The sequence below is a fragment of the Mus musculus genome, chromosome 6 (genome assembly GCF_000001635.26).
Source record: "Mus musculus strain C57BL/6J chromosome 6, GRCm38.p6 C57BL/6J".
Classification (NCBI taxonomy): domain Eukaryota; kingdom Metazoa; phylum Chordata; class Mammalia; order Rodentia; family Muridae; genus Mus; species Mus musculus.
The window spans coordinates 69,441,616-69,465,285 of record NC_000072.6 but is presented as its reverse complement, the minus strand read 5'-3'; the positions used below and the strand labels follow the sequence as shown (position 1 = coordinate 69,465,285).

At 39.2% G+C, this 23,670-nt stretch overlaps 1 gene segment (V, D, J or C) and 1 further gene; one reads left to right on the top strand and one right to left on the bottom strand.

Annotated features, from left to right (window-relative positions):
• Positions 1-23,670, bottom strand: part of Igk (immunoglobulin kappa chain complex) — a 3,171,119-nt gene that overhangs the window by 1,261,469 nt on the left and 1,885,980 nt on the right.
• Igkv4-60 (immunoglobulin kappa variable 4-60) lies at positions 1,561-1,998 on the top strand. The segment is given in 2 exon segments: positions 1,561-1,609; positions 1,784-1,998. Coding segments are annotated over 2 exon segments (264 nt in total).

The following is a 23,670-nucleotide window of genomic DNA, read 5'->3' as shown; positions in this document are numbered from 1 at the left end:
CTCCAGAAAATCAAATAACCCCATTAAAAAATGGGCCTCAGAGCTGAACAAAGAATTCTCACCTGAGGAATACCGAATGGCAGAGAAGCACCTGAAAAAATGTTCAACATCCTTAATCATCAGGGAAATGCAAATCAAAACAACACTGAGATTCCACTTCACTCCAGTCAGAATGGCAAAGATCAAAAACTCAGGTGACAACAGATGCTGGCAAGGATGTGGAGAAAGGGGAACACTCCTCCATTGTTGGTGGGATTGCAAGCTTGTACAAACACTCTGGAAATCAGTCTGGCGGTTCCTCAGAAAATTGGACATAGTACTACCGGAGGATCCCGCAATACCTCTCCTGGGCATATATCCAGAAGATGTCCCAACTGGTAAGAAGAACACATGCTCCACTATGTTCATAGCAGCCTTGTTTATAATAGCCATAAGCTGGAAAGAACACAGATGCCCCTCAACAGAGGAATGGATACAGAAAATGTGGTACATTTACACAATGGAATACTACTCAGCTATTAAAAAAATGAATTTATGAAATTCCTAAGCAAATGGATGGATGTGGAGGGTATCATCCTGAGTGAAGTAAACCAATCACAAAGGAACTCGCACAATATGTACTCACTGATAAGTGGATATTAGCTCAGAAACTTAGGATACCCAAGATATAAGATACAACTTGCCAAACGCATAAAATTCAAGAAGAACGAAGACCAAAGTGTGGACACTTTACCCTTTCTTAGAAATGGGAACAAAACACCCATAGAAAGAGTTACAGAGACAAAATTTGGAGCTGTGATGAAAGGATGGACCATCTAGTGATTGCCATATGCAGGGATCCATCCCATAATCAGCTTCCAAATGCTGACACCATTGCATACACTAGCAAGATTTTGCTGAAAGGACCCAGATATAGCTCTCTCTTGTGAGACTATGCCGGGGCCTAGCAAACACAGAAGTGGATGATCACAGTCAGCTATTGGATGGGTCACACCGCCCCCAATGGAGGAGCTAGAGAAATTACCCAAGGAGCTAAAGGGAACTGCAACCTTATAGGTGGAACAACAATATGAACTAACCAGTACCCGGTAGCTCTTGTCTTTAGCTGCATATGTATCAAAAGATGGCCTAGTCGGCCATCACTGCGAAGAGAGGTCCATTGGACTTGCAAACTTTATATGCCCCAGTTCAGGGGAATGCCAGGGCCAAAAAGGGGGAATGGGTGGGTAGGGGATTGGGGGGGTGGGTATGGGGGACCTTTGGGATAGCATTGAAAATGTAAACGAGGAAAATACCTAATTTAAAAAAATTGGAAAAAAAAAGAAAAAAAAACAGAAATTTCCTTCTTTGTAAGTGTAGTGTCTACAAATAAGTAGACATTGTCCTAGATTAGCCAGGTTTGCCTTTGTTAACAGACCACGTGACTTTATAAGCCGAGAACTCCAAAGACTACTATTTCCATAGTTCATCCTCAGAAACCACAAATTTCTCACAGTTGTTTTAAAGAGATGCACTTATAGGAAGAGCAATAATTAGTCAGAGACCAGGATCAAAAACACAACGGATTTTCATATGCAGATTTTCAGCTTCATGCTAATCAGTTTCACAGGTAGAGATGGGTAGGAGTTTGAGTTCAGAAAACAAGGTTCTTTTTCCCAGGAAAGTTTCATAAAGTAGACCTTTTTCTTTCCTCTGAATATTGAATGCTATGAAATTATTTTTGTATCTCTATCTACTAACACCCTCTATCTCTTTCACTCTCTCTTCTGTTGTTTTTCCATAGTCATATTGTCCAGTGGAGAAATTGTGCTCACCCAGTCTCCAGCACTCATGGCTGCATCTCCAGGGGAGAAGGTCACCATCACCTGCAGTGTCAGCTCAAGTATAAGTTCCAGCTACTTGCACTGGTACCAGCAGAAGTCAGGAATCTCCCCCAAACCCTGGATTTATGGCACATCCAACCTGGCTTCTGGAGTCCCTGCTCGCTTCAGTGGCAGTGGATCTGGGACCTCTTACTCTCTCACAATCAGCAGCATGGAGGCTGAAGATGCTGCCACTTATTACTGTCAACAGTGGAGTAGTTCCCCACCCACACAGTGATACAGACTAGAACAAAAACTCTTTAACTCCCTGGGGCCTAGCTACTTCCTCTAGAGATGAAGTATGGACAATGGTTTGTTTGTTGTACTACACAAAGGGAGCTTCATATCTCTCTTAGGAATATTGAACAAAGGTAACTCCAGCATATATGCAAACATTGACGTGGGAAATCCTGAGGGGATTACACCTAGATAAAGAATCTGACTTCTAGTGAAGCATCAGATAATCAACCAACTCTTGCATGAATGGCTCTATGCAACTTTTCCAAATATTTAGACATAAAGCTTTTAGATTATAGTGTTAATTTTTGGGCAATTACTTATAGCTTGTAATATTACAAAAACAAACCACTCCAAAGGGAGAAGGGGGACAAAGGGCAGTGAGTTGGCCTGGTAGGGTGGCTGGAAATGCTGGGAGGCCTTCTCAAGGGAGGTTAGATTCAGCTCTCTAGTGGAAGGCCTATTCCATCATTCAAGAACAGTGGGTCTTGATGAGCAGAGATGGTCCATGGTTTAGAGCATTATTGTAGAAATGCAGATTAATTATGGGATGGATCCCCTCATGGGATAGTCTCTGGATGATCCATCTTTTCATCTTAGTTCTAAACTTTGTCTCTGTAACTCCTTCTGTGGGAATTTTGTTCCCTATTCTAAGGAGGAATGAACTATCCATACATTGTTCTTCCTTCTTCTTGCTTTATATGCCCCAGTACAGGGGAATGCTAGGGCCAAGAAGTGGGAATAGGTGGGTAGGGAAGCAGGGCATGCGGCGGGGGGGGTGGGGTGGGGGGTGTATAGGGGATAGCATTTGAAATGTAAATGAAGAAAATAATAAAAATTGAAAAAAAGAAAGGAAGAGAGAGTTTTTCTGTCTGGGGATTCTTTGAGGCATGCCCACTCAGGAGAGTACAGGCCTTAGAAGCAGCAGAACTTCTGGGACAGGCTCCTATGGGGTCTACATATGCATCCAATAGGTGGCACTGATCCTCAACCCCCCTGTGTACCTTCCCTGCCAGAGGAAGTCTGGCCTCCAGGGTGTGACCTGACCCTGAGACACAGGTGAGATCATCATTTTCTCTCTGGTGACTCTCTAAGGCAGGTCCACTCAGGAAAGCACAGGCCTCACAAGCAGCAGAGCAACTGGGACATGGCCCTACAGGCCTACATCTGCAGCCAGGAGGTGGGGCTGTTACATAGTCCTCTGTGCACTGGTCTCTCCAAGAGAGAGCTGGTCTACCAGGAGCACTGACACAGGCTTACAGACTTAACAGGAGGAGCAAGAGCCAGAGACAGCAAGAACAGCTAACACCAGAGATTACCAGGTGGTGAAAGGCAAATGCAAGGAAAAAAACACACACACAAACATATACCAAAAAAAAAAAAAAATACAAAAAAAAAAAAACAAAAAAAACAAAACAAAAAAAAAAAACAAAACAAAAAAACAAGATTACATGGCATCATCAGAGCCCAGTACTCCCAACAAAGCATGTCCTGGATATCGCAACACACTGGAAAAACAAAATTCTGATTTAAATCATGTTTCATGATGCTGATAGAGGATTTTAAGAAGGACATAAATAACTCCCTTAAAGATATACAGGAAGCCCTTTAAGAGGAAACACAAAAATCCCTCAAAGAATTATAGGAGAACAAAGGTAAACCGGTGAAGGAATTGAACAAAACCATCCCGGATTTAAAAATGGAAGTAAAAACAATAAAGTAATCACCAATGAGACAACTCTGGAAATAGAAATTCTAGGAAAGAAATCAGGAGAGATAGATGCAAGCATCACCAACAGAATACAAGCGATGGAAGAGAGAATCCCGTATGCAGAATATTTCAAAGAAACATTGAGACAACCATGAAAAAATTGTAAAATACAAAAAGATCCTGACTCAAAACATCCAGGAAATCAAGGACACAATGAGAGGACCAAACCTAAGGATAATAGGTATAGACGAGAATGAACTTAAAGGGCCAATAAATATCTTCAACACAATTATAGAAAGAAATTTCCCTAACCTAAAGGAAATGATGCCAGGGAACATTCAAGAAGCCTACAGAATTCCAAATAGAGTGGACCAGAAAAGAAATTCCTTCCTACACATAAAAATCAAAATACTAAATACATTAAACAAAAATAGAATATGAAAATCAAGTAAAGGAAAAAGACAAAGTAACATATAAAGACAGACCTAAAAGAATTACATCAGACTTCTCACCAGAGACTATGAAAGCAAGAAGATCCTGGACAGATGTCAAACAGACCCTAAGAGAAAACAAATGCCATCCCAGGCAAACATACCTAGCAAAACTCTCAATTACCATAGATGGAGAAACCAAAGTATTCCATGACAAAACCAAATTTACACAATATCTTTCCACAAATCCAGCCCTTCAAAGGATAATAAAGGGAAAATTCCAACACAAGGAGGGAAACTACACCCTAGAAAAAGCAAGAAAGTAATCTTACAACAAACTTAAAATAAGATAGCCACATGAGAAGAATCCCAACTCTAACAACAAAAATAACAGGACGCAAACATGACTTTTCCCTAATATCTCCTAATAAAATATATTCAATTCCCCAATAAGAAGACATAGACTAACAGACTGGGTACATAAACAGGACCCAAAATTCTGCTGCATACAGGAAACTCACCTCAGGCACAAAGACAGAAACTACCTCAGAATAAAAGGCTGGTAAACAATTTCCAAGGAAATGGTCCCAAGAAACAAGCTTGAGTAGGCATTCCTATATTGAAAAAATAGACTTCGAATCCAAAGTTATCAAAAAAGAGGAGGGGCACTTCATACTCATCAGAGGTAAAATTTACTCAGATGAACTCTCAATTCTGAACATTTATGCTCCAAATGCAAGGGCATCCACATTCATTAAAGAAACTTTAGTAAAGTTCAAAGCACACATTGCACCTCACACAATAATAGTAGGAGACTTCAACACCCCACTCTCATGAAGCCTTGAACGAGGCTACTTAGTCAGTTTTCCAATATTAAAGAATGTTCTTTAAAAAAAAAATTTATTAGATATTTTATTTATTTACATTTCAAATGTTACCGAATTTCCTAGTTTCCCTTCTGAAAATCCACTGTCCCATCCCCCCTCTTCCTTCTCAACAACCCACACACTCCAGGTTCCTGGCCCTAGAATTTCCCTACACTGGGGCATTAAAACTTCACAGGACCAAGGACCTCTCCTCCCAATGATGACCAACAAGGCCATCCTCTGCTATATATGCAGCTAGAGCCATGAGTCCTCCCATGTGTTTCCTTTGATAGATGGTTTAGTCCCAGGAAGCTCTGGGGTGTACTGGTTAGTTCATATTGTTGTTCCTCCTATGATAAAAAATAAATAGGCACTAAAACAGGTAGTACAAGAATAGCTGGAGGCTCAACATATAGAATAATCCACTTTGAATTCTCCTATATTTGTCATTTAAAAGTTTCTGGGCGGCGCCATCTTCAGCTCCAGATAGCCGGCCACCTTCCTGGTGAGAGCACAGGGTCTGCCTGGCCTGAGAGGTTTGTGGCACAGGCGCCGGCGGGAGCCTTCTTGGCTCCGGGACTCCGCGGAGGGCAGGCTGCACGGGTGACCGTGTGGAATACAGAGTGCCAGCCATTTCTGGGACGGGCGAGAGTCGCAGAGCTTCTGGGCGACGCCATCTTCAGCTCCAGACAACCAGCCACCCTCCCGGCAAGAGCCACAGAGCTTCTGAGGCGGCAACATCTTCGACTCCAGACAACTGGCCACCTTCCTGGCCAAAGCAACACAGCTTCTGGGAAAGATCCTGTTTTGGGCCTTCACCTTCAGCCAGGAGGAGGTCCAAACACCAGATAGCTGTACACCTTCCCTGAAAGAGGACAGCTTGCCTACAGAGACTGCTCTGACCACTGAAACTCAGAGAAGAGAGCTAGTCTCCCACGCCTGCTGATAGAGGGTAACAAAATCAACAGAGGAACAATCTCTTAACAAAGACAACTATAACAACTAACTCCAGAGATTGCCAGATGGCGAAAGGTAAACGTAAGAATCCTACTAACAGAAGCCAGGACCACTCACCATCATCAGAACCCAGAACGCCCACTTCGCCCAATCCAGGACACCCTAACACACCTGAAAAGGTAGACCTGGATTTAAAAGCATATCTCATGATGATGGTAGAGGACATAAAGAAGGAATTCAATAACTCACTTAAAGAAATACAGGAGAACACTGCTAAAGAGTTACAAGTCCTTAAAGAAAAACAGGAAAACACTGCTAAAGAGTTACAAGTCCTTAAAGAAAAACAGGAAAACACAACCAAACAGGTAGAAGTCCTTATAGAAAAACAGGAAAACACATCCAAACAGGTGATGGAAATGAACAAAACCATACTAGACCTAAAAAGGGAAGTAGACACAATAAAGAAAACCCAAAGTGAGGCGACGCTGGAGATAGAAACCCTAGGAAAGAAATCTGGAACCATAGATGCCAGCATCAGCAACAGAATACAAGAGATGGAAGAGAGAATCTCAGGTGCAGAAGATTCCATAGAGAACATCGGCACAACAATCAAAGAAAATGGAAAATGCAAAAAGATCCTAACTCAAAACATCCAGGAAATCCAGGACACAATGAGAAGACCAAACCTACGGATAATAGGAGTGGATGAGAATGAAGATTTTCAACTCAAAGGACCAGCAAACATCTTCAACAAAATTATTGAAGAAAACTTCCCAAATCTAAAGAAAGAGATGCCCATGAACATACAAGAAGCCTACAGAACTCCAAATAGACTGGACCAGAAAAGAAATTCCTCCCGACACATAATAATCAGAACACCAAATGCACTAAATAAAGATAGAATACTAAAAGCAGTAAGGGAAAAAGGTCAAGTAACATATAAAGGCAAGCCTATCAGAATTACACCAGATTTTTCACCAGAGACTATGAAAGCCAGAAGAGCCTGGACAGATGTTATACAGACACTAAGAGAACACAAATGCCAGCCCAGGCTACTATACCCAGCCAAACTCTCAATTACCATAGATGGAGAAACCAAAGTATTCCACGACAAAACTAAATTCACCCATTATCTCTCCACGAATCCAGCCCTTCAAAGGATAATAACAGAAAAAAACCAATACAAGGACGGGAACCACGCCCTAGAAAAAACAAGAAGATAATCCCTCAACAAACCTAAAAGAAGACAGCCACAAGAACAGAATGCCAACTTTAACAGCAAAAATAACAGGAAGCAACAATTACCTTTCCTTAATATCTCTTAATATCAATGGACTCAATTCCCCAATAAAAAGACATAGACTAACAGACTGGCTACACAAACAGGACCCAACATTCTGCTGCTTACAGGAAACCCATCTCAGGGAAAAAGACAGACACTACCTCAGAGTGAAAGGCTGGAAAACAATTTTCCAAGCAAATGGTCTGAAGAAACAGGCTGGAGTAGCCATTCTAATATCGGATAAAATCGACTTCCAACCCAAAGTTATCAAAAAAGACAAGGAGGGACACTTCATACTCATCAAAGGTAAAATCCTCCAAGAGGAACTCTCAATTCTGAATATCTACGCTCCAAATGCAAGAGCAGCCACATTCATTAAAGACACTTTAGTAAAGCTCAAAGCACACATTGCACCTCACACAATAATAGTGGGAGACCTCAACACACCACTTTCATCAATGGACAGATCGTGGAAACAGAAACTAAACAGGGACACAGTGAAACTAACAGAAGTTATGAAACAAATGGACCTGACAGATATCTACAGAATATTTAATCCTAAAACAAAAGGATATACCTTCTTCTCAGCACCCCACGGGACCTTCTCCAAAATTGACCATATAATTGGTCACAAAATAGGCCTCAACAGATACAAAAATATTGAAATTGTCCCATGTATCCTATCAGACCACCATGGCCTAAGATTGATCTTCAATGACAACATTAAGAATGGAAAGCCAACATTCACGTGGAAACTGAACAACACTCTTCTCAATGATACCTTGGTCAAGGAAGGAATAAAGAAAGAAATTAAAGACTTTTTAGAGTTTAATGAAAATGAAGCCACAACGTACCCAAACCTTTGGGACACAATGAAAGCATTTCTAAGAGGGAAACTCATAGCTCTGAGTACCGCCAAGAAGAAACGGGAGAGAGCACATACTAGCAGCTTGACAACACATCTAAAAGCTCTAGAAAAAAAGGAAGCAAATTCACCCAAGAGGAGTAGACGGCAGGAAATAATCAAACTCAGGGGTGAAATTAACCAAGTGGAAACAAGAAAAATTATTCAAAGAATTAACCAAACGAGGAGTTGGTTCTTTGAGAAAATCAACAAGATAGATAAACCCTTAGCTAGACTCACTAGAGGGCAAAGGGACAAAATCCTAATCAACAAAATCAGAAATGAAAAGGGAGACATAACAACAGATCCTGAAGAAATCCAAAACACCATCAGATCCTTCTACAAAAGCTTATACTCAACAAAACTGGAAAACCTGGACGAAATGGACAAATTTCTGGATAGATACCAGGTACCAAAGTTGAATCAGGATCAAGTTGACCTTCTAAACAGTCCCATATCCCCTAAAGAAATAGAAGCAGTTATTAATAGTCTCCCAGCCAAAAAAAGCCCAGGACCAGATGGGTTTAGTGCAGAGTTCTATCAGACCTTCAAAGAAGATCTAATTCCAGTTCTGCACAAACTATTTCACAAGATAGAAGTAGAAGGTACTCTACCCAACTCATTTTATGAAGCCACTATTACTCTGATACCTAAACCACAGAAAGATCCAACAAAGATAGAGAACTTCAGACCAATTTCTCTTATGAATATCGATGCAAAAATCCTTAATAAAATTCTCGCTAACCGAATCCAAGAACACATTAAAGAAATCATCCATCCTGACCAAGTAGGTTTTATTCCAGGGATGCAGGGATGGTTTAATATATGAAAATCCATCAATGTAATCCATTATATAAACAAACTCAAAGACAAAAACCACATGATCATCTCGTTAGATGCAGAAAAAGCATTTGACAAGATCCAACACCCATTCATGATAAAAGTTTTGGAAAGATCAGGAATTCAAGGCCCATACCTAAACATAATAAAAGCAATCTACAGCAAACCAGTAGCCAACATCAAAGTAAATGGAGAGAAGCTGGAAGCAATCCCACTAAAATCAGGGACTAGACAAGGTTGCCCACTTTCTCCCTACCTTTTCAACATAGTACTTGAAGTATTAGCCAGAGCAATTCGACAACAAAAGGAGATCAAGGGGATACAAATTGGAAAAGAGGAAGTCAAAATATCACTTTTTGCAGATGATATGATAGTATATATAAGTGACCCTAAAAATTCCACCAGAGAACTCCTAAACCTGATAAACAGCTTTGGTGAAGTAGCTGGATATAAAATTAACTCAAACAAGTCAATGGCCTTTCTCTACACAAAGAATAAACAGGCTGAGAAAGAAATTAGGGAAACAACACCCTTCTCAATAGTCACAAATAATATAAAATATCTAGGCGTGACTCTAACTAAGGAAGTAAAAGATCTGTATGATAAAAACTTCAAGTCTCTGAAGAAAGAAATTAAAGAAGATCTCAGAAGATGGAAAGATCTCCCATGCTCATGGATTGGCAGGATCAACATTGTAAAAATGGCTATGTTGCCAAAAGCAATCTACAGATTCAATGCAATCCCCATCAAAATTCCAACTCAATTCTTCAACGAATTAGAAGGAGCAATTTGCAAATTCATCTGGAATAACAAAAAACCTAGGATAGCAAAAACTCTTCTTAAGGATAAAAGAACCTCTGGTGGAATCACCATGCCAGACCTAAAGTTTTACTACAGGGCAATTGTGATAAAAACTGCATGGTACTGGTATAGAGACAGACAAGTAGACCAATGGAATAGAATTGAAGACCCAGAAATGAACCCATACACCTATGGTCACTTGATCTTCGACAAGGGAGCTAAAACCATCCAGTGGAAGAAAGACAGCATTTTCAACAATTGGTGCTGGCACAACTGGTTGTTATCATGTAGAAGAATGCGAATCGACCCATACTTATCTCCTTGTACTAAGGTCAAATCTAAGTGGATCAAGGAACTTCACATAAAACCAGAGACACTGAAACTTATAGAGGAGAAAGTGGGGAAAAGCCTTGAAGATATGGGTACAGGGGAAAAATTCCTGAACAGAACAGCAATGGCTTGCTCTGTAAGATCGAGAATTGACAAATGGGACTTAATGAAACTCCAAAGTTTCTGCAAGGCAAAAGACACCGTCAATAAGACAAAAAGACCACCAACAGATTGGGAAAGGATCTTTACCTATCCTAAATCAGATAGGGGACTAATATCCAACATATATAAAGAACTCAAGAAGGTGGACTTCAGAAAATCAAATAACCCCATTAAAAAATGGGGCTCAGAACTGAACAAAGAATTCTCACCTGAGGAATACCGAATGGCAGAGAAGCACCTGAAAAAATGCTCAACATCCTTAATCATCAGGGAAATGCAAATCAAAACAACCCTGAGATTCCACCTCACACCAGTCAGAATGGCTAAGATCAAAAATTCAGGTGACAGCAGATGCTGGCAAGGATGTGGAGAAAGAGGAACACTCCTCCATTGTTGGTGGGATTGCAGGCTTGTACAACCACTATGGAAATCAGTCTGGCGGTTCCTCAGAAAACTGGATATAGTACTACCGGAGGATCCAGCAATACCTCTCCTGGGCATATATCCAGAAGATGCCCCAACTGGTAAGAAGGACACATGCTCCACTATGTTCATAGCAGCCTTATTTATAATAGCCAGAAGCTGGAAGGAACCCAGATGCCCCTCAACAGAGGAATAGATACAGAAAATGTGGTACATCTACACAATGGAGTACTACTCAGCTATTAAAAAGAATGAATTTATGAAATTCCTAGCCAAATGGATGGACCTGGAGGGCATCATCCTGAGTGAGGTAACACATTCACAAAGGAACTCACACAATATGTACTCACTGATAAGTGGATATTAGCCCAAAACCTAAGATACCCAAGATATAAGATACAATTTCCTAAACACATGAAACTCAAGAAAAATGAAGACTGAAGTGTGAACACTATGCCCCTCCTTAGAAGTGGGAACTAAACACCCTTGGAAGGAGTTACAGAGACAAAGTTTGGAGCTGAGATAAAAGGATGGACCATGTAGACACTACCATATCCGGGGATCCATCCCATAATCAGCTTCCAAATGCTGACACCATTGCATACACTAGCAAGATTATGCTGAAAGGACCCTGATATAGCTGTCTCTTGTCAGAGTATGCCTGGGCCTAGCAAACATAGAAGTGGATGCTCACAGTCGGCTATTGGATGGATCACATGGCCCCCAATGAAGGAGCTTGAGAAAGTACCAAAGAAGCTAAAGGGATCTGCAACCCTATAGGTGGAACAACATTATGAACTAACCAGTACCCCGGAGCTCTTGACTCTAGCTGCATATGCATCAAAAGATGGCCTAGTCGGCCATCACTGGAAAGAGAGGCCCATTGGACACGCAAACTTTATATGCCCCAGTACAGGGGAACGCCAGGGCCGTAAAAGGGGAGTGGGTGGGTAGGGGAGAGGGGGTGGGTGGCTATGGGGGACTTTTGGTATAGCATTGCAAATGTAAATGAGAGAAATACCTAATAAAAAATGGAAAAAAAAAGATGATGTAGAGACACAGGACAGAAAACTCGGAGGGACGCAATCTCACAGAAGAGATGGGAGATGAGGTAGAAACACAGAGAAAGGAAAGAAGCACACAAGGTGTGCAATCATGTATGTCTTCGTCTCTTGTATAGTGGAGAGACTGGAGATTCGGGACTCTGAGGAAATGCTTTCCAGTCCTTGGTCATATGTGAATTACTGTCCATGGAGAGCCTTCATGATTTTCTTAATAATGTAGAACAAGATGCAAAGATAGCAAGAGCAATGTTCCCATGATCAGAAAAATCAACCTTTATTACTGTTTACTTGTAATTTTAGATTTTGTGGGATTCAACTTTCTCCTGAAAAAAAAATTAAGAGAATTTAAAGAACAAAATCCCTTGACTGGGATGTAACTTGATTTGATTTCAGTCAGCAGGTGTTGAGAACCCACTATGCTGAACAAGTAGTTCAGAAGAATTTCAGTTCCATTCAGGATGCAGGAAGTCAGAGATCTCAGAGCACTTGCAGATCTGCACGGAAGTTCCCTACATACAGTACGATTCTAGCACTGACAAAGCACACACTCAAGAGCACTTTGTCAGGTATATATTCTGTATTTGTAAATGTATAACAGATAATTAGAGATAAATAGTTGTCAGTTTTGAAAGAATTACAGCACAATTCTTGAAGCTATATGAAGATGGGACCCTCAATAGAACTTAGATCCATGTGGATAACATCAAAATTTTTCAGACTTCTTTCATGTAGAGTTGCAGTGAATTATTCGATATCTATTCTGCCAAAGTCATGTGCAAAGAGGAATCTACCCTTCACCAGTACAGTTAAATAAGGTTTAGTGAAAAACTGAGATTCCTACTCCATCTTGAGCAACGAAATGAAGAGAAATGAAGAAAGGAGAGACAAAAGCTGCCATCTTATATCAAGTATATCTGGAAAGAAGTGGACTTGTTGTAGTTTGCATCTTTAGTGTTTCCCAAATGTCAGTGTATTAAAGATGTGATCCCATGGAAAAAAAAAAGTTTCTGGAAATGGAAGAAGTTGACAGATCTGAAAATGCAATAAAATCATTCATGCTCTGTAGTCCTTCCAATCTGAAATCGCTTTAACTTCTGTTACCTCAGGGACAGCCTATTGTAGTAATTGATTTAAATATTGTGTTTTTCACACCCCTTTACATAAGCAAGATAGGGAAATGTTTCCTTTTTCAATATATATTTTAATAATAATTGTTCAATAAAGAGATATTACTGGAAACTTTTACCAGAAGACATGTAAACCAGTCCTACCTTGTGTAAATATTATGTGCAAAAGCTGTTAAAAACAATTTGTGAAGAATTTCCTCCACCCATCATTTTCCATTACATGGATCATATTTTGCTGGCTGGTTCAGATGCAGATAATTTAGAAAAATATTTAATGAAAGAAAATTTTGCCTTATTGGGGAGTACAAATTGCTCATAAAAATATAGAGTCGATTATCTTAATTATCTAGGCTTTAAAATAACCATTAAAAAATCTAGGCACAAAAAGTAAAGATCAGAAGAAACCAATTACAAACTCTCAATGATACTAAAAAATCATTGGGAGATACAAATTGGCCAAGGTCCACATTGGATTACCCATTCAAAAGGTAAGTAATTTCCTTTCAAGTATTGCAAGGTAAGTCAGACTTAAATGCTTTAAGAAATCATCAATTTACTTCTGCCTATTGTCTGGGTTTGGTGGTTGTGTATGGGGTGGATCCCCAAGTGGGGAAGTCTCTGGATGGTCATTCCTTTAGGCTCTGCTCCGAACTTTGTCTCTGTAACCCCTTCCATGGGTGTTTTGTTCCCCCTTCTAAGAAGGAACGAAGTATCCACACTTTGGTCTTCCTTCTTCTTGAGTTTCATGTGCTTTGTAAATTACATCTTGGATATTCTAAGTTTCCTGCTGACAGGAGACTGTTATAGCTGTCTCCTGTGAGGCTCTGCCAGTGCCTGGCAAATACAGAAGTGGATGCTCACAGTCATCCATTGGACGGAGCCCAAGGTCCCCAATGAAGGAGCCAGAGAAATACCCAGGGAGCTGAAGGGGACTGAAGACCCATAGAAGGAACATCAATATGAACTAACCAGTATACCCAGAGCTCCTTGGAACTATAACACCAATCAAAGAAAACACATGGTGGAACTTGTAGCTCTACCTATATATGTAGCAGAGGATGGCCTAGTCAGTCATCAATGGGAGGAGAAGCCCTTGGTCTTGTGAAGGCTATATGCCCCAGTATAAGGGAATGCCAGGACCAGCAATGGGAGTGGGAGGTTTGGGGAGTAGGGGGAGGAGGGATAGGAGATTTTCAGAGGGGAAATTAGAAAAGGGGATAGCGGGATAACATTGTAATAAATATTAGAATGTAGCTCTAAAATATTTCATTATTTTCATAGTTCTACAAGGAATTGTCCCACTTGAAACAATCATTATAACATGCTTCTCAAAAACAGAAATAGATTTGAAATATTTTGATGACCATTTAATACTGTTTTCCTTATTATACTACTTATTTTTGTGTCAACATACAAAATTATTAAAAAATCTTTCATTACAGAAAGTGGAGATATGGAACAGCAATTGATAGGTCTTGTTTCCTCTTGCTTGGGTCCCTACTTGCCCTACTTGGATTAACAGCACCAAACAGATTGTCAGAGCCCTTTGGAACACCAGTTTGGCAGGATCCAACACCACTTATTTGTCTTCATAGACACCAGGGACAGACTTGGTGCACAAAAATACCTGCAGACAAAATACCCACACACAAAAGAACAAAAAAAGAATCTTTTAACGGAACATTATGATTTGTGTTTGTTTGTGTGTGTGTGTGTGTGTGTGTGTGTGTGTGTGTGTGTGTGTGTGTGTAGTAAGACGACAGCATAATGGAGGCAATTTAATCATTATGACATGGAAGTTACAAGGACTAAAACTAGGTCTTCAAGTTTAGTGTAAAGTATCAATACTACCTGTCCTATTTACATATCCCTGTAATATTTCTTAAGTGTATGTAACTCATAGATCCCTCATGTCTAAATCTATAAGTATCCAGTCACAAAATTGGACACAATGTATGTCAGAGCTTGAGGTTTTTTATATTTGGTCAAGCCATCATATCTAATATTCTTCTCCATTTCCCAGTATTGTCTATAGTTACTCAGTACATAGAGTGAGTAGTGATGCTGGTGACTTTAACAAAGGCCGTTTTCCAGAGGTCTTGGATTCAGCAACCAACACTCAGTAGGCAGCACACAACCATTTCTAAGCCTAGTTCTAGGAGTTCCACCACCATCTTCTGGCCTTTTTAAGGTACTAAATAAATGTGGTACATAGACATACATGCAAGCAAAACACACAAAGACAGAATAAAATAATAAAAAATATGTGTCTTCTCTCAGGTATAGAATATGTATTAATGTAATGTGAACCTTTAATTCCTGGAGAACCAGGATCAATTGTTTCCAGCAACAAAGAGGACTCAGATCAGCTCCCTGTGTTTTCACTCATCTTTCCTTTATACTAGAGGTTTTCAACCTTCTTAATACTAAGATTATTTAATATACTTCCTCTTATTGTGGTGATCCCAAACATAAAATTATTTTGTTGAGAATCACAAAATATAATCAATCATATTCTGAAGGATGCAAGTGAGATATTTTTTGTTTTTTTTTATGAAATCATTTTTATTAGATATTTTCTATATTTACATTTCAAATGTTATCTCCTTTCCTGATTTCCCATCCAACCCCCCAGTCCTTTCCCCCCTCCCCCTGTTCACCAACCCACCCACTCCTGCTTCACGGACCAGGCATTCCTTTACACTGTGGCTAGAGCATTCACAGGGCCAAGGGCCTATTTTCCCATTGATGACCAACAAAGCTGTCCACTACTACATATGCAACTGGAGCCATGGGCCCCACCATGTATACTCTTTGTTTGTTGGTTTATTCCCTGGGAGTTTTCAGGGGTACTGGTTAGTTCATATTGTTGTTCCTCTTATGGGGCTGCAAACACTTTCAGCTCCTTGGATCTTTTCTATAGCTCCTCCACTGGGGACCCTGTGCTTACTGCAATGGTTTTAAGAGTTTCATCAACCAGCTGGGGAATATCAGGATGGATTCATTTCTTTATACTTGACACACAGAGAGCCAAATATCTCACATATGTTTCCTACACAAGGGTCTTCAATTATAAGAGATAACAATTTGAAATTCATTCAAAACCTACAATGTAATTACACTGTGTTATGGCACATGGGAAAATTCTGCACAGAAACTTAGGGACAGTACAAACATTCCAATACTTTTAGCAAGTCATGATTTTAACTGAATACTGTAAGTATAATTGACATTCTGAGGTCTCAAAGGTGATTAGTATATCCTGTGCCTTCAGCAATCTAATCTTACCATTAACATTTGGTGGTTAGCCAAGAGCAATAGCGATATAATACTTTGCTTTGATGCCTTTAGGCACTCCTGGAAAACTTGTAGGAAGGTTTTCCACATTTTTGAAAAATGACAAATTTTCTGAATATGCCGTGGCTTTTGAAAGAAACATTATCAGTCTATGGAGGGTACTGTCATTCAAACATGTTTGATATTGAATTACAAGATAATCAGTGATTTTTGTAAGCTATGGGACAATATCTCAATACCTACATATCAACTATATATTTATTTATTTTGGTTTTTTTCGAGACAGGGTTTCTCTTTATGGCCCTGGAGGTCCTGGAACTCACTTTGTAGACCAGGCTGTCCTTGAACTCAGAAATCCTCTGGCCTCTGCCTCCCAAGTGGTGGGATTAAAGGCATGTGCCACCAAGTCCTGCTTTTGTAGACTTCATGTTTTCACCCATATACGTTATGAGTTTCTGTTGGTATTTTAATTGAACAAAAATACTGGTCTTGTTTAACTTCAATGATTAACAACATTCTCTATTACTAACTAGATTCTAAATATAAACAGTGGGTTTTACTAGTTACACAGCTGTCTTGTTCAATGTCAGTCTATTATTTATAACACCCCTTATGTCTCCCTTGCACATAAACCCACTCATCTCTTCCATTTTGATAACTTTTCTTATTTTATTGTGGCCCTGCATGGTTGTCTTCCTCAAGCTTATTCGCCATTATCTCTTAAAGATTCGATGCTTGTAGTTGTTGAACTCATCTTGTGTGACCTTTCATGAACAATGTCCTCTAGAAAATCATAAGGATTCCAATGTACATTCAAGCTTATGATACACTTTGTATTCCTTTTTGGAGATTAGTGTAAGCTTTGCATGAAGGTGTCACTGGGGAGTTGTTGTTGAGGGAGATCCAAATGTAGCATGATGATGAATGACAGTGTCCCATGCAGTTGTGCCTGGAGTTAATATCCATGTTTTTATTTGTAAATCATGATTGCCCAAGGCTTCACTTGAGAGTTTCTATAGGTTTAGACATCTTTTTTGATAATCCTCAATGATGATGAGGAAGAAACTCATGATTTGAATTCTTTCCTCTTGATTCTCTCATCTTCTCTGCAAGGCTGGCCTTAGAAGTGGACACACATTTAGAGGCTTTTTTTGTTTTTCTTCCAGTCCAGATCCTGCTCATTTATATTGCCGGAGCTTCTGTCCCTGCCGGCAAGAACACACTCAGGACAACCGGTATCTTCTGCGGCAAAAAGCTTTATTGCTTACTTTTCAGGAGGGAAGACCCCTAACCGGGAATATGGCGCTGCTTATATAGCCCGCAGTGTGACGTTTCAGCACCTGATGTGGCGTGACAGCTCCTGATTCGTTGCTTGCCCATCACCTCATTACTGTGCTGTGAGGTGGGCATGACTAGGTGTGAGTTCACTCTTGCACTTGCGCATAAGGCTTTTTTACTAGTTAGGCTCAGTGGAAGCCAGCACCATCTTATAATGGCGATTGCTCATGGCACGCACACAATTGCTCGCTGCACGGCTCTCCACATCTCTCCCTTTTTGTTTTATTAAAATTTTAGGCTGGTCTATGCCTCTGCAGTCATGTCCATCTGCTGTGGCTTCTGTCTTAGGTCATTCCTCCAATGTCACAGCCTTTCCTGTCATAGGGTAACCCTATCGCCACCAGGTCCCATGTCTTAGGTTGGTCTGTGCATGAGGAAAGTTGCAGATAGATAATGACTGCTTTTTGTATTCAAGATTGCAACAGACACATTGTATCCATAGGACAGCATTTCATAGCTCTCCTATTTTGTGAGTTTTACATTTAATCTGCACCTATTCCATGACATTTTTTGAGACTTGAGATAGATATATAAGCTAGATGTTCCATATTAACTTAAGCACTCAGGTCTGAGTGTGTTATCATTCTTACTAGTCATGTATTTCACCATTGACTTCTGATTAATTGAAAAACAACCTACAATAACGAAAGTAGACAAGAAAGAGAGAAACCAAATGTCTGGACATTTGTATTATTACATAATATTTCAATTACCAGAGAGTATACATGTATTATAAAATGTTGTCACACCATAGAATGATTGATATATCCACCTTTAGTCGCTTATTAGCAGTTACATTGTCCATAGTAACTTGATTCTGTCATGTTCTGTGTCAAAAAAGTGTCTTCTATTCATGAATACAATCCTACTATCAAGTTTTATTGAGAATGTAAGATAAGTTGCAATAGCCTGTATTATTTTGATGTCTCCATATTCAGATCATTTTATTAAGAAGACAGATTATATCAGGTACATCATAGCAGCCTGAGAAGCTGTAGGATCCTCAGGAACCTTCCATCAGAAGGAACTCAGAAAATCACTTTCCTTATTACTAATGTCCTTTGAGGTAAAAATAAAGTCAAAGCACAGAGTTTGAATACAGTCCTGTTTTACTGATCATCCAGGGGTTCTATTCTAGTTAACAGTGTTATTTCTGCTACTCTCAGAATTTCCACAGTTACACCGTAATATTTATTTAGGGTGGAATACAGTGAAGAATTACCATTTCGATGTTTACATGTATTTAGGAGTCATACTTGTTCATGTCTTGTTTATGCATCAGACATTAGAACACCTGGATGCAGCTTCTCTGGTGTTTCTAGGAGACACAGTCTACCTTAGGTTTTTACTTCGCTGAACATACATCATGACCAAGGCAAGTCTTATAAGGACAACATTTATTTGGGCCTGCCTTACAGGTTCTGAGGTTCAGTCTATTATCATCAAGGCAGTAACATGGCAGCATCCAGGCAGGCATGGTGTGGGAGGATCTGAAAGTTCTACTTCTTCATTTGAAAGCTGCTAGCAGAATACTGGCTTCAAGGAATCTAAGATGAAGGCCTTAAAGCCATACCCACATTGTCCCTCCTACTCCAACAAGGCCACACCTCATAGTGCCACTCTCTGGCTTGAGCATATACAATCCATCACACTATCTAAGAGTAAATCTCAAGTTTCTCCGGCTCTTAAAATATTTCTACCCACTCTGCAATGATTCCTGGGAAATAGGTGCAGAAAGTGTGTTGTTGGATAATTTAAGACTGGTCACCACATAATCTCCTAATATCTGCATTTTGATAATTTATGGAGAATTTTTGGAATGATTTCCATTTGTTGCAAAGGGAATTGCACATCAAATATCTAAACCATATAAATTAAATGAACTTTTTTTGTATGAATAGAGGTAATAAGAAGCCACGAATTAGAGAGAGAGCAAGGAGTGTATGTGGATTTATATGAATGGAAGAAAAAGTAGTGGCAAACAGTATGTGGCTATGTTATGATTTTTAAAAGTTAAGAAAATGAGTATAATTTATCTCAACCTATCTTCCACCTAATTAAAGACCAAAGAAATGACAAAACTTACCGAAATAAGAAGAGATAAATAGTTCAATAAGAAAAAGGTGCATTGATTGTGCACCATAACCCCCTTTTGGCAATTGGTCCCTCCTCTAAGAATTGAAAAGCAGAACCTATCTAGGTGGGGAATCTCAGTGAGGCCTATACAGTTCAGATGGTGTTGAAATAAGAGAGATATTCAGTATAATGTATCTTAACATACTAATATTGTATTTGGTGGTTCAGGTAAGCAAAAATTTCCATTTATAAGGCTACCAAATTATTGCATTTTTCATTGTAAACCTTAATTCAAATTACAAGTATTTAACATTTTCTATACCATTGTATGTGGTATAACTACTATTCCTTGATTCTGAGCATTAGCAACAATCTATGACTCTAAAGTAGCCACTTGATTGCAAGAAGACATCATAATGTGCCATCAATTTAAAACATCATACATATTCTACAGTTTGTTATATTATGGTTTCATATTAAATGACTTTATACCATCAAGTTCTATATTATTGTACCTTTTTGTAATCTCACTTTATCTCAGAGAACATCTTATATCTCTGTTTTTTCATTTCATGAAGCCATGAAATGTGGTAGAAGTGTGAATATGCCTGTGAGAACACTATTTTATTTATGTTTGTAATGATCGGAAATAAAGAATCACCACATTTGTCATAGTAGTTTTTTTGATCTAAACATACTACTACTTGGCACAAAGTACTGTATTGTAGTATTTCCTCTATACTTCAAAATGGATATTACAGGGACACAGTGAAACTAACAGAAGTTATGAAACAAATGGACTTAACAGATATCTACAGAACATTTTATCCTAAAACAAAAGGATATGCCTTCTTCTCAGCAACTCATGGTGCTTTCTACAAAATTGACCATATAATTGGTCACAAAACAGGCCTCAACAGGAACTAAAATATTGAAATTGTCCCATGCATCCTATCAGACAACCATGGACTGAGACTGATCTTCAATAACAACATAAATAATGGAAAGCCAACATTCATGTGGAAACTGAACAACACTCTTCTCAATGATACCTTGGTCAAGGAAGGAACAAAGAAAGAAATTAAGGACTTTTTAGAGTTCAATGAAAATGAAGCCACAGCATAGCCAAATTTATGGGACACAATGAAAGCATTTCTAAGAGGAAAACTCATAGCTCTGAGTGCCTCCAAAAAGAAACTAGAGAGAGCACACCTTAGCAGCTTGACAACACACCTAAAAGCTCTAGAACAAAAGGAAGAAAATTCACCCAAAAGGAGTTGAAGGCAGGAAATAATCAAACTCAGGGGTGAAATCAACCAAGTGGAAACAAGAAGAACTATTCAAAGAATCAACAAATCAAGGAGCTGGTTCTTTGAGAAAATCAACAAGATAGACAAACCCTTAACCAGACTTACTAGAGGGCACAGGGAAAGCATTCTAATTAATTAAATCAGAAATGAAAAGAGAGACATAACAACAGATTCTGAAGAAATACAAAACACCATCAGATCCTTCTACAAAAGGCTATACTCAACAAAACTGGAGAACCTGGATGAAATGGAGAAGTTTCTAGACATATACCAGGTACCAAAGTTGAATCAAGATCAGGTTAATGATCTAAACAGCCCTATATCCCCCAAAGAAATAAAAGCAGTCATTAATAGTATCCCAACGAAAAAAAGCCCAGGACCAGATGGGATTAGTGCAGAGTTCTAAGAGACCTTCAAAGAAGATCTAATCCCAGTTCTTCACAAACTATTCCACAAAATAGAAACAGAAGGTACTCTACCCAATTCATTCTATGAAGCCATAATTACTCTGATACCTAAACCACAAAAAGACCCAACAAAGATAGAGAACTTCAGACCAATTTCACTTATGAATATTGATGCAAAAATCCTCAATAAAGTTCTTGCTAACTGAATCCAAGAACACATCAAAACAATCATCCATCCTGACCAAGTAGGTTTCATCCCAGGGATGCAGGGATGGTTCAATATACGGAAATCCATCAACATAATTGAGTATATAAACAAACTCAAAGACAAAATCCACATGATCATCTCGTTAGAAGCTGAGAAAGCATTTGACAAAGTCCAACACCCATTCATGATAAATGTCTTATAAAGATCAGGAATTCAAGGCCCATACCTAAACATGATAAAAGCAATCTACAGCAAACCAGTAGCCAACATCAAAGTAAATGGTGAGAAGCTGGAAGCAATCCCACTAAAAACAGGGACTAGACAAGGCTGTCTACTCTCTCCCTACCTATTTAACATTGTACTTGGAGTCCTAGCCAGAGCAATTAGACAACAAAAGGAGATCAAGGGGATACAAATTGGAAAGGAAGAAGTCAAAATATCACTTTCTCAGACGATATGATAGTATATATAAGTGACCCTAAAAATTCCACCAGAGAACTCCTAAACCTGATAAACAGCTTCAATGAAGTAGCTGGATATAAAATTAACTCAAACAAGTCAATGGCATTTCTGTACACAAAGGATAAACAAGCTGAGAAAGAAATTATGGAAACAACACCCTTCTCAATAGTCACAAATAATATAAAATACCTTGGTGTGACTCTAACTAAGGAAGTGAAAGATGTGTATGATAAGAACTTCATGTCTCTGAAGAAATCAATTAAAGAAGATCTCAGAAGATGGAAAGATCTCTTATGCTCATGGATTGGCAGGATCAATATAGTAAAAATGACTATCTTGCCAAAAGCAATCTACAGATTCAACACAATCCCCATCAAAATTCCAACTCAATTCTTCAACGAATTGGAAAGGGCAATCGGCAGATTCATCTGGAATAACAAAAAAACCTAGGATAGCAAAAACTCTTCTCAAGGATAAAAGAACCTCTGGTGGAATCACCATGCCCGAGCTAAAGCTATACTACAGAGCAATTGTGATAAAAACTTCGTGGTACTGGTATAGTGACAGACAAGTAGACCAATGGAACAGAATTGAAGACCCAGAGATGAACCCACACACCTATGTTCACTTGATCTTTGACAAGGTAGCTAAAATCCTCTAGTGGAAAAAAGACAGCATTTTCAACAAATGGTGCTGGCACAACTGGCTCTTATCATGTAGAAGATTGCGAATTGATCCATTTCTATCTCCTTGTAATAAGGTCAAATCTAAGTAGATTAAGGAACTCCACATAAAACCAGAGACACTGAAACTTAAGAGGAGAAAGTAGGGAAAAGCCTCGAAGATATGGGTACAGGGGAAAAATTCCTAAATAGAACAGCAATGGCTTGTGCTGTAAGATCAAGAATTCACAAATGGGACCACATAAAATTGCAAAACTTCTGCAAGGCAAAAGGCACTGTCAATAAGACAAAAAGACCACCAACAGGTTGGGAAAGGATCTTTACCTATCCCAAATCAGATAGGCGACTAATATCCAATATACATAAAGAACTCAAGAAGGTGGACTCCATAAAATCAAAAAACCCCATTAAACATGATGGGGCTCAGAACTGAACAAAGAATTCTCACCTGAGGAATACCGAATATCAGAGAAGCACCTGAAAAAATGTTCAACATCCTTAATCATCAGGGAAAAGCAAATCAAAACAACCCTGAGATTCCACCTCACACCAGTCAGAATGGCTAAGATCAAAAATTCAGGTGACAGCAGATGCTGGCGAGGATATGGAGAAAGAAGAACACTCCTCCATTGTTGGTGGGATTGCAGGCTTGTACAACCACTCTGGAAATCAGTCTGGCGGTTCCTCAGAAAATTGGACATAGTACTACAGGAGGATCCAGCAATACCTCTCCTGGGCATATATCCAAAAGATGTCCCAACCGGTAAGAAGGACACAGGCTCCACTATGTTCATAGCAGCCGTATCTATAATAGGCAGAAGCTGGAAAGAACCCAGATGCCCCTCAACAGAAGAATGGATACAGAAAATGTGGTACATTTACACAATGGAGT